Source organism: Saccostrea echinata, unplaced genomic scaffold (genome assembly GCF_033153115.1).
Source record: "Saccostrea echinata isolate AGI-Se365-2 ecotype Australia unplaced genomic scaffold, CSIRO_AGI_Sech_v1 ptg000005l, whole genome shotgun sequence".
Classification (NCBI taxonomy): domain Eukaryota; kingdom Metazoa; phylum Mollusca; class Bivalvia; order Ostreida; family Ostreidae; genus Saccostrea; species Saccostrea echinata.
The window spans coordinates 17215530-17227326 of NW_026889754.1; the positions used below are offsets into that span (position 1 = coordinate 17215530).

The following is an 11797-nucleotide window of genomic DNA, read 5'->3' on the forward strand; positions in this document are numbered from 1 at the left end:
TCACACTTCATTCTCATGGATTTCTACCACCGACTGTCCGTCTACTTGATAAGACTTCTGGACGCAATGAAGACGTCTCTTCTTGCCACTTTCTGTCTGAGTGCCAGCTTCTAGTCCATCTAGAGGTAAAGTCTGGGTACAGGCATCTGCTGGTGTTGCCGAGGTCTGTGTTGCAAAGTCTCTGTATGAGCTGGATAGGGTTGCAGAGGCCCTGGTCGATGAATGTTCACCATTTCGCTCACGTGGAGTTGTCTCCGGGGTATGAAAGTGACTAGGAGCAGTGGGGATCATAGCCTCTGCACCAACGATGGCTTTCGCTTTTGGTGTGTACTCTGGAAGTGGTCTAGTGGGTTTTCTCTTGGTCACCTCTGGAGTAATAGGGATCGCGTGAGAAGTGTCCAGTTCACCTACCATATCAGAAAGACTCCCCGGATCCAGTGCTTCCCACTCACGATCAGAGTCACTTTGAACTTCAACGAATCCAGAACTTCCGCTGTGTCGTGTTCTTTCATGCCTCTGCATATCGCTCTTTTTGTTTTTGGCATAATCGCATCTACTACACTCGAACCTTTTCTCGCGACGTTTTCTACCACACTCTATGACATGTTTCTCCCATGAATCTTCATCTAGGATCCGCTCAGCACACATTGGACAGCGATGACCCTCTTTTCGGACAGTAGTCTTGGTGTTTATCATTTTTATAAATGAATAAAAATCACTTAAAATCAGGCAATTAATATTTACATTATGTACAACAAGTCGCATGCTCTAAATTTTGTAATCTACAACAAAATCATCATGCCAAGCAGGTAAGCTTCTCGTGCGCGTTGGCCTGCTATTGAAGCTAGCGCTCGCATTTGCATATTCTTCATTGTCTGCAATTTGCCCATTACCACTATCAAGGGCTAAGTAGTTTTCTGTTTCATTCTGGATCTCTTGCTCATCCTCAGAAAACTCTTTCTCCTCACGTCTCAATATTTGCACTTTCGCATGCGATCGCAATGAATTACACTACTCTTGCCTCTATATCCACATGCTACTGTGTGAAGAAAATTAGACAATTTCTTCTCAACCGGGTAAGGACCTCTCCAAAGTGATGTCAATTTTGGAGAGCAGCCACTTTTTCTGATCGGAAAATACACAAAGACTTTTTCTCCGGGCTCAAACGAAGACCATGCTACCTTTGTATCATGGTATCTTTTCTGGCGAAGCATTTCTCTTTCAGTATGCTCTCTAACGATTTTGTGCGCAGTTTCCAACCTTTCACGCAGAATCCAGACCCATCGATTAGATGGTATATCTTTGATATCCGGTGGTATCTCGTACATCAGGTCTAATGGAGTGGTTGCTTCCCGCCCTAGCATCAACATGTTTGGAGAAAAATTTGCTGTCTCATGCACTGTGGATCTGTAAGCCATCAATATGTAAGGGAGGTAAAGATCCCAATCACGATGGTTCTCTTGAACATAGGTACTAAGCATTGAGAGCAATGTTAAATCGCTCTACCATCCCATCTGATTTAGGATGGTAGGGAGTGGTACGGGTTTTCTTAATTCCAAGTAACCGACACATTTCCCAAAACAGTTTGCTCTCGTATTGGCGACCTTGATCAGAATGTATGATTGAAGGTACGCCAAATCTAGCAATTACTTGTTCCATTATTGTGCGTGCTACAGTCTCGGCTTCCATATCTGGTAGAGCGAAGGCCTCTGTCCACTTCGTGAAGTTATCGGACACTACCAGTATATGGCGATTCCCTCTGTCTGTTTCTGGCAACTCGCACAATATATCTGTCGCAATTCTCTCCATGGGAGTACCGGACCCAACAACTTGCATAGGAGCTCTTTGCTTAGGATTTGGATTCTTTCGCTTAGTACACTTTTCACAACCAGATATATACTGATGAACGTCTTTTTGAAGACCTGGCCAGTAATATTTTTGCCTTATTTTGACCAATGTCTTGGTCACTCCTAAGTGTCCTGCTGTGTGATTATCATGGCACATTTTAAGTACTTTCCTGTGCTCTTCATCTGGTATGATAGCCTGGTAAATTTCTTTCCCTGAGGGGAGCAGTACCCACTTTCTCACTAATAGTCCTTCTTTAAGGCATAAACGGTCAAACTGATTCCACAGGGATTTTACCACAAATCCCTGCTGAGTCACATTTGAAAGAGAAGGTCTCTCACCCTTTTCTAACCAAGAACGCACCAACTGAATGTCTTTGTTCTCAGACTGTGCCTCTTTCAAAGTAAGGTTATTTTCTTCGATTGGGCATTGTTTCGTGCTCACAGTACGCACTTCGTGCTCTTTTACCGCTTCTACATAAAATCCACAATGAGAACAAGGTATTCTGCTGAGAGCGCCCGCATTTTCATGTTTTCGACCTGGCCTGTGTTCAATCTTGAAATCGTAAGTACTTATCACTTTTAGCCACCTCGCCATCTGTCCTTCTGGGTTCTTAAATCGTAAAAGCCACTTCAGTGAACCGTGGTCTGTTCTGACAAGAAAATGAGAACCATAAAGGTAGTGACGGAAATATTTCATAAAATGAACAACAGCCAATAACTCTCTTCTTGTGACGCAGTATCGCCTTTCTGCTTTCGTCAGAGTTCTGCTTGCATAGGCTATCACGCGCTCTTTGTCATCTATTATCTGCGATAGCACAGCGCCTATTGACGTTCCACTTGCATCAGTGTCAAGGATGAACTGCTTGCTTAAATCAGGTAATGCTAATATTGGCGCACTGATTAATCTACTGCGCAATATCTCAAATGCTTCTTGCGTTTCTTTTGTCCATTGGAACTTCCTATCCTGTTCAGTTGGTCTATGCAGGAGTTTAGCTATCGAGGCAAAGTCTCGAATAAAACGCCTGTAGTAGCTGCAAAGCCCCAAGAAAGATCGAACCTCTGAGATATTACTTGGAACTGGCCATTCCGCAACTACTCTTTATCTTTTCAGGATCAGTAGATATACCCTCCTTTGATATGAAATGCCCAAGGTATGACACCTTCTCAGCAAAAAGGTTGCACTTTTTAGCCTTTAGCTTCAGACCTGCCTGTTGCAATCGCCGGAACACTTCTCTGAGGTTTTCTAACATGTCCTCGAACGACTTTCCAACGACAATTATATCGTCAAGATATACCAAGCACTTGTCCCATTGAAGTCCTGCAACTACTGTCTCCATGAAACGCTCAAAGGTTGCAGGTGCACAACACAGACCAAAGGGCATAACCTTGAACTGATATAACCCTTTGCGCGTAACAAAAGCAGTTTTCTCCTTGTCGGCTTCTTCCACGCCAACTTGCCAATACCCACTGCTGAGATCAAGTGTGGAGAACATTGCATGTCCTGAAAGATGATCGAATGCTTCCTCTATTTTTGGGAGCGGATACGCATCTTTCACCGTAACTTCGTTTAATCGACGATAGTCTACGCAAAAGCGCATGGTTCCGTCCTTCTTACGAACCAAGAAAACTTGTGACGCCCATGGACTCATAGACGATTCAATGACGCCCTTTTCTAGCATTTCGTCGACCTGTTTATCCACCTCTTTAGATAAATGGAGAGGAATACGTCTAGGTGCTTGCTTAATAGGACGTGTTGTATGCTCTGTAGTTATCTTGTGTTTCACTCCATTGGTACGCCCTAAATCATAATTTGAGTTTGCAAACAAATTTTGGTGCTCATATAGAAACCTTTCTACTTTAGATAACTGCGCAGAGGACAGATTTACTTTGCATCTGTCTAGCAATTCTTTCAAATCACCTCGTAGTACTAAAGGATTCTTATTCACTTCCTTAACAGGAGGCTTTTGCGCTTCAACTGCAGTCATTTTTGCAATAATAGTGCCATTACGAATTTGTTGAACATCGTCGGTGACGTTCAGGAGGCATACAGGTACAGTATTATTTCCCTTAACTAAAGTGCGACCTACTAGAGCACGTCCGCTCTCTAGAAATTTTTTCTCTGCCTCGACTAAGTAGTCTGCACCACCGAATTTGTTTCCCCCTTGGACTTTCGCTTGAATAACTACTTCACTTCTTGGTGGAATGCATACATCAGAACTTGCTGTAACTCTGTAGCAGCCTAGCGTGCCTTCCCATGAAAACTGACATTCTTCATTATTCAATTTCAAAGAACTTGTTTGAAGGTCTATTGCACCGTTGCAAGCTCTTAAGAAATCAAGTCCAAGTATTCCATCGATAGTGATATCTGCTACTATCACTTCAACATTCTTCTTTGATTTCCCTATTTGTATTACGAATTGACCTTTCCCAAACTGACAAAGTCTTGATCCACCAGCATTCGTTATTATTTGCCCATTATGTACTAATCTGGGTCTGTCTGTCAGCTGATCATACATTTTCTTAGACAGTAAAGTTAAGGATGCGCCAGTATCAATCAAAAATTTACTTTTCACTTCATTCACTTTAACATCTATGAAAATGCCTGCCTCTTCACATAAATCGCTTGCCCCGACATTTCCACTAATACATTTAGGTCTCTTCTGCCTTTGCCTACTTCCAATTCGACGCGCATTGCCCTTTGCGGAATGATCACTGCGCTCAACAGCAGTATTGCTTCTCTTTTTCAATTTAGGACAATTTCTACGAATATGTCCTTCCTCTGAGCAATAGTAGCACTTCACAATTCCACCATTCCGTCTATTGGCAAATCTACGTCTCATAGGAACATTTTGACTTATTCTACTGGTTTTGTTCTCTTCTATGCGCTCTTCTAATGACTCCAATTTTGTCTGAAGGGTCTGCATCAATTTATATAAATCTTTTGGATGCGATCCGTCTTCATTTGTAGATTTCATGACATTCGCAGCGTGACTGTGACCTCTCTTTTCAGTTTTGTAATATGCATCCAACTCGACTGCTAAACGAATAGCTTCATTTAAATTTTGAGGTCTACTTTGTTTTATGCGCAATCGCATTTCAGAATCTGCTAATGCATCGATGAAAGCCTCTTTTCCAAGTGTTTCTCGCACTTCCATTGACACTGAGGGATAGGCCAAATAAGTGAGTCTTCTGATAGTCTGTCCTAACTCTGACAAGGTCTCTGATGCTCTCTGACGTCTCTCTTTTAATTGGGCGCGGTAAAGCTCTGTTTGGTTTGGCGGTGCAAATCTCTCCTCAAGCGCTTTAACCAACAATTCATACTGCTGACCAGTCTCTGAGGAAACATTCCCAAACACTCCCTGAGCAGCACCTCGTAATGAGACGGCTAAATAGAGTCCTTTTTCTCTGTTGGACCAATTGTTAATTGCTGCGCAAGCATCAAAATGAGACTTGTAATCAATCCACGAATGACTTCCGTCAAATGTCGCTGGCTTTATGTTACACTTTGCCGCTTTTTCCTCCCTGTTATTTTCTTGTTGTATCGAGGAACGGCTGTTTCTAGAGGGAACACTTTCTTTATTTTGCGCCTGACCCTCATTAGGTGATTCTTCATTTCCAATTTGCATAGGAGGTCTAATTTGATTTTGCGATTGTATTTGAGATTGCAAACTCAGTGGAAATTGAAAAGGAGAATGCGCAAGAGTCTCATTCAACACATGAGCTGGGTGCGGATGCGCATTTGACAAAATGTGCGGCGTTTTTCTATGAGGCAGTGGCACAATACCTTCGTACTGTTGCGCACTCGCAGCATAATCTGAAGTCAAAGGGGATGTATTTGTCCCAAAAACAGAATTACGTTGTGCCGTTTTTCTTCTTACTGTCACACCACCTATGTCTCCTCCAGGCTGATTTTCTTCTTGTGCGCTTTCACCAGCCATTGTAGCGATGCAAGAATCGTGCATTGGTTTATTTGTATTAACAGGTGTAGATTGCTTCTCTATTTCTAGGTGCAATCGCTCGCAGCTCTTTTCAAGAAAAGATATCTCCTCATTGAGCATTTCTTCCATCGCGCTCATAATTTACAAAGCAAATATAACACAAAACTTTAATCAATTTAAAATATATATTACTCTTATTTGCCGAATCCCACCGCTGCCACCAAATGTATGTAACGTTTCCGGGTTCGTTTATGGGATTCGGCTGTTCTATCTGAACAATATAATTAAGTTAATTTAAAGATCTCAATCACAGATTTGAATTAGCAATATTTGCAAATATCCCTGTCTTTTCTCGGGAGCGCACGCGCCTTCCAAGGCTTGAAGCGCATTCGCTTCTGACCTTCAGCCAAACCGTGTTATACAGTATATATAACTCTATATACACTAACAAAGTCCCGAAAGCCTATTGCAGGCACGTAAGACTTTATTCAGGTATTAAACACAGTACCTACCACGTTTGGCTTCTGTTCTGGACGGTCTTCACACATCAGCCGCCAACAACCAACTGACTAGTCAACCCGACTGCCTCTATATATATATATATATACCTTTCAGGTCAGGTGACCTGCTGAGGACCGAAGGTAACAACACAAAGAAACAGGAAGTTAACACAATGCAGCTACCGAGAACCGTAGGGATAATTCGATCTTGATTAAATCTTCGCTACAATAGTATTTAAATATCGTTTTGTTTTGGAGTCCTTCGGGAGTATGAACAGAAAATGCACCAGATTCATTAAGTTTTTCCATATCTTCTATAAGTTCTTGTGTCACCGATTCAGGGTTTCTTGCGCTGGACTAAGAAAGCTTTTAACATTTCGCTGGAGGTGCTGTATCATATTCTCGTTTCGAAACACGGAAAGTGTTTCTGTAGTTCACATCTAATAGTCACCATAGACTTTCTAGCATATTAATTTGGAAAGAAAAATAAGATGCCCCTAAGTTCCAGAATCCCGCACCTGGCTGAGGCAAATAAAAAGTATCGAACACATGACTGGAGTAAAACCAAAACTCGTATACCTTTTACAAGGAGCGGTGCATTTAATTATTTAAATTATCATCATTTTATGTCCCCTTCGAAGAACGGAGGGAATATTCCTTTGCTGCTGTCTGTCGGTCGGTCGGTCGGTCTGTCTTTCAGTCGGTCAACCAACAGTTTCCGTTCATTTCTTTTTGGCAGAGGTTGCACATACTGAAATGAAATTTGGTATACGATTTATCATAAAAATATCTAGGTCAAGTTCTGTTTTGGGTACGATCGAGCAATTTTAGAAAAATTCCAATTATTGGTGGGGGGGGGGCATAAGTGTTTCACAAACATCTCTGACTTACCCTGAGACATATTATACAAAGTGTAATTAGTAATGGCGCCTATTCTCCAATTATTCGCAAGTTGAATTATGAAATCGCTGATACAATCTTTGGTGTTTCCATTTATTCCACAAAGTGGCACCGACTGCCTTAAGAACCCCATATAGTTTTCATCTTCTGCATTATATACTGTCCAATCGCAGATGTTGGAATGAAATTCACAATTCACTGAAAAAAAGAAAAAAAAATACGAATACCTAGATACTTTTTCATACCATCCAAAGTATTGTACTACCTTTATGTAGATTAGTAACACAGAAGTTTGTATGATTGGCTCATGTTTATTATGTTTTTGTTTTGGTTCGCTTTGTTTGTATACCTTTACTTGCTCTTTAAATTATTATTTTTTGTAATTATTTAGGTTACAAGAGAAGTAAAATAACGAAAACGATAGAAAGAGGCCTTTTTCATTGATTAAAACAGTTGTCTGTGCGATACGTATAGATATCAAACAATCTTTCTTCTGAAATTGCCATGCCCCCAGGATCATGAAAGATCTTAGCTTAAGTCAAAAACTTTATCTTGTTGTATAGTCCAAAATGAATATATTATATAAAATATTGCACCTCCAACGTGCTGCTATCTGCATCTTAAGAGATTTCTTTGACTATTAATAAACATCTGGGCCCGGTTGTTCAAAAGGTGGTTAAATTTAACACAGTGTTATTTCTGTGTTAACAAGTGTGTTAAATTTAACCACATGATTAAGTGTTGTTCAAAGGTGTGTTTGTGTTAACAAGGTGTTAAATCTGTGTTAAATTTAATCCACCTACGGTAGGTATATTAAGAAGTTAACACCGTGATTAAATATGGCCGCTAATTTTCTTATTCATCCGCCTGGACCCAGAAAACAGCGTGTTTTCAGACTACACACAAATATAGACGGTTGGTCTGATGAAGAATTAAGAAGAAGGTACCGATTTGGTCAACATGGCATAAATTTTATTGGGGATGTCATCAGAAATGATTTAGAAAGAGCCACTAAAAGGAACAGCGCACTTAGCGTCCAAAATCAAGTAATGATAACCTTGCGCTACCTTGCAAGTGGTAGTTTTTTGCAGGTTGTCGGGGACACCCTAGGTACAATTAATAGAATACAGTACATACAATATGTAAATGTTAAAAATGAAGTTTAATTAAAGTTAAAAATAATAATGACACAGTGCATGGAAAATTTCATGGGTATATATCGCATGTATTAAACGTAAAACGCGGATTAAATAGTCTATCCATAATGAAAAAAATATATACAGATTACTCAAATTTGAACAGGGTTTGACAAAAGTACAGTCTCTCGCACCGTTAAAAGAGTCACAGAAGCACTGGTTGCTAGAGCTGACACATTTATAAAATGGCCCGACGCAACAGCAAAGTCTACTATCAAAACGGGCTTCTACCGGATGGCAGGTTTCCCCAATGTAATCGGGTGCATCGATGGGACTCATGTACGGATCCAGGCCCCTTCACACGACGAAAATTCCTTCGTGAATAGGAAAGGATTTCACAGCATCAATGTCCAAGCTGTATGTGACCACGAAGGTATCTATCACTGACCTTTCAAAGGCCCCTTGTGTCATTTTCGTTCGATGTTTTTTTTTGTTAATGTCATAAAATTTATAATTTCTAGATACAATGAATTCAGAGGTTTTTCAATCCTCCTTCTACAATCCCTCTTTCATTATTATCGTATTAGTTGTACATTCAATGTTTTAAATGATTTTTTAAAGTGATATATGCATGTAATCTAGATTAACCTCCCCTTCGAAAAATAATGTGGCGGATCCAACCTTTGATTATTTATTTCACTACAATCAAGAAGACATCATTGTATTGGGACTGGACCCTACATGTACAAGAAAATAAATTCAATTTCATTTTTTTAAATAAAAATTGAAAAAGAGATTCATATCAGAATTTAAATATTAAAAATAACACGGATCTATATACTAACGTTAGTATATAGGTCCCTGAAAATAATTTAAAAAATAATTAAAGTCCTATATGCCTTTCTTTATATACAATCTAGTCTTGATATATTTGTTCATTGAATTTTTTTTAATTATTTGGTTTCTGAATTTACAACATAGAATTTGGGACATGCAAGTACTTTCACATGGAATTTTTAGGTAATTAAAATGGGGTCCTATTACCGGTATAATACATGTAATAGGTATCTGATTATTTATTACCACTGCAATATATCTTGGTAAAATATATAAAATTGACCTTTGATTTATAGGAAAATTGAGAAACTGAATTATTTTGCACATTAATCAGCTCCAATCCCTATACTAGTGCAAGCTTTGAAAAAAAAAAATCCTGAAACATGCATGGTCAATAATAATTATTATGTTTCTCTTGACTAGTAGAATGTTCCATTATTAATAATGATATATTGTATTTAAATGAAAAACAGAAATTTTAAAGAATAATGCCTGTCCTCCATATTTATATTGCTATTAAATCATGCACCACCTGTCACCCCCCCCCCCCCTTCCTCACACAAAGTGTGTTTTAAATCAATTCAGTTACAATTTATGCATATAATCACTTTCTAGTTGTTGACATTAAACTGAATATTATAACATTTATTGCAGGAAAGCTTACAAACATCAATGCATCTTGGCCTGGGTCTGTACATGATTCCCACATCTTCAGAACATCACAGGTATTGAAGTAATATCAGGGACCTATAGGTCCCTGGTTATATATTTATGATATTTTAAGAATGTTCTTCACCATGCAACACATGTCCTCACTCTCTCTCTCTCTCTCTCTCTCTCACTTCCATAATCTCTCATATTAGAGGCACATTATATCTCTTTCATGATTTTTATCTCTCTTTCGTTCTCTCATCATATGCATTAATATTGAGAGTCTAATGACTATTAGATTTTGGAGGTTGATTTGGAATATTGCAATCTAGCATAAGAAAAGCCTGATAATATTTATTTAATTATCAGATCAGAACATATTTGGAGGAGGAGGAGAATGGTCTATTTGAAAATGGAGTTTTGTTAGGAGACAGTGGATATGCTTGCAGACCATTTCTTCTAACTCCTTATGCCAATCCCCAGAATGAACCTGAGGAGAAGTACAATCAAGCCCATGCAAGAACGAGAAGTGAAATTGAGCGCACCTTTGGGCGACTTAAGCGGAGGTTTCATGTTCTCCACTCAGAGGTATCTTAATATTAAACATTCTAGTATATTTTTCACCAACATTTAATAGTGCAATTTATAGTGAAAGAAATTATATTTCATGCCCATTTTTTTTTTGTATACATGTAAATTTACACTTCAAATGCATTTTGATCTGTGTAGATCCGAATGAAACCTGACAGGGCATGCAGAATCATCATAGCATGTGCTGTCCTCCACAACATCGCCATCAACCTTGGAGAGCCTGAGGATGAGGATGAAGTTGAAGAGGACCAGCCCCAGATGCCTGCCTTTCAAGGCCCTCAAGATGGAAGAGGAGTGCGGGACTATGTGAAGCAGCATTACTTCAGCTAATAACAGTTTTTTTTAACATTTAAAGAATTGTACCCATAATAGGATTTAAATTTCATATTATTATAATTATCCCTTAGGCCATGAAATATGCTAAAAAATATTATGAAGCATCAATAGTAGAAAAGGAATAAATTACCAAAACAATTCCATGGAAAGAGATTGATTCATTTAGTTATTAAGAGTGTCTGATTTCATTGACCAGTGTTTTTGTATACTTCACTTTCTATATTATGATTAAAATCAAGAGGAGATAACTCTTCAATAACAGGTCAATTTTAAGGTCATCAATTAATGCACACATACTCAAACACTATATACCAATAGTTTAAATGTAAATATTCATATATATATATATATATAGAGAGAGAGAGAGTATTGAAACAAGTAGTATATGTCTGATATGCATAGAGTTAATTAAATTTATTTTTTATAGATTAATACATGTACCTTAAATAAGAATGATAGAAAACTTTATATGTAACATTTTATTTAACCAGTGATAATTGTACCAGTTTAACAATTGTATACACAGGTCAACAAAGGTATAAAGATAAAATGGATACCTTAATTAATATAATATTATGCTGAATGCAACAAACAGGTAACAGGTAAAGTTTCCACTCCAAATATCACAATATAGCTAGCATGTTCTGAAACAATTAAAATTTGCACTGAATTCATACAGTGAAACAAAGTTTTAAGCACATTCCATAACAATAAACAGTTACTGGTAACTGTAAGGAACAATACAAACAAGCAAATTTAGAGAATCATGGTCTCCCACTCTTGATTTACAAAAAAGATTTTTAAAATTTTGAATTAAGGTACTTATATGTAGTACAAAAACACCCATGAAATCCTTTTTACCTCATTTTTTATCAATTACACAAGAAAAAAAAGAATGATATCACTATATTGTCAATAATCTATGATCTTTGAGAGCATACATGTATTTTGTTTAAAAATGTTAGAAACATTCTATATATTGGTCACTTGGGACCCTACATTTTAAATATGTGTTTATGCAATATAAATGCAGGCCCATAGAAAGTGTTGGGCTGGCCCCC

General features: G+C 38.3%; 2 protein-coding genes across 2 annotated transcripts; one reads left to right on the plus strand and one right to left on the minus strand.

Annotated features, from left to right (window-relative positions):
* LOC133179736 (uncharacterized) lies at positions 1 to 696 on the minus strand. Its single transcript, XM_061314430.1, has one exon. It carries the CDS (start codon positions 694 to 696, stop codon positions 1 to 3), a length of 696 nt encoding a protein of 231 aa, XP_061170414.1.
* Positions 697 to 8024: 7328 nt separating this feature from the next.
* LOC133179737 (putative nuclease HARBI1) lies at positions 8025 to 10730 on the plus strand. The gene is made up of 5 exons (XM_061314431.1): positions 8025 to 8295; positions 8488 to 8754; positions 9813 to 9883; positions 10179 to 10397; positions 10539 to 10730. Exons 1-5 carry the CDS (start codon positions 8025 to 8027, stop codon positions 10728 to 10730), a joined length of 1020 nt encoding a protein of 339 aa, XP_061170415.1.
* Positions 10731 to 11797: the final 1067 nt, after the last annotated feature.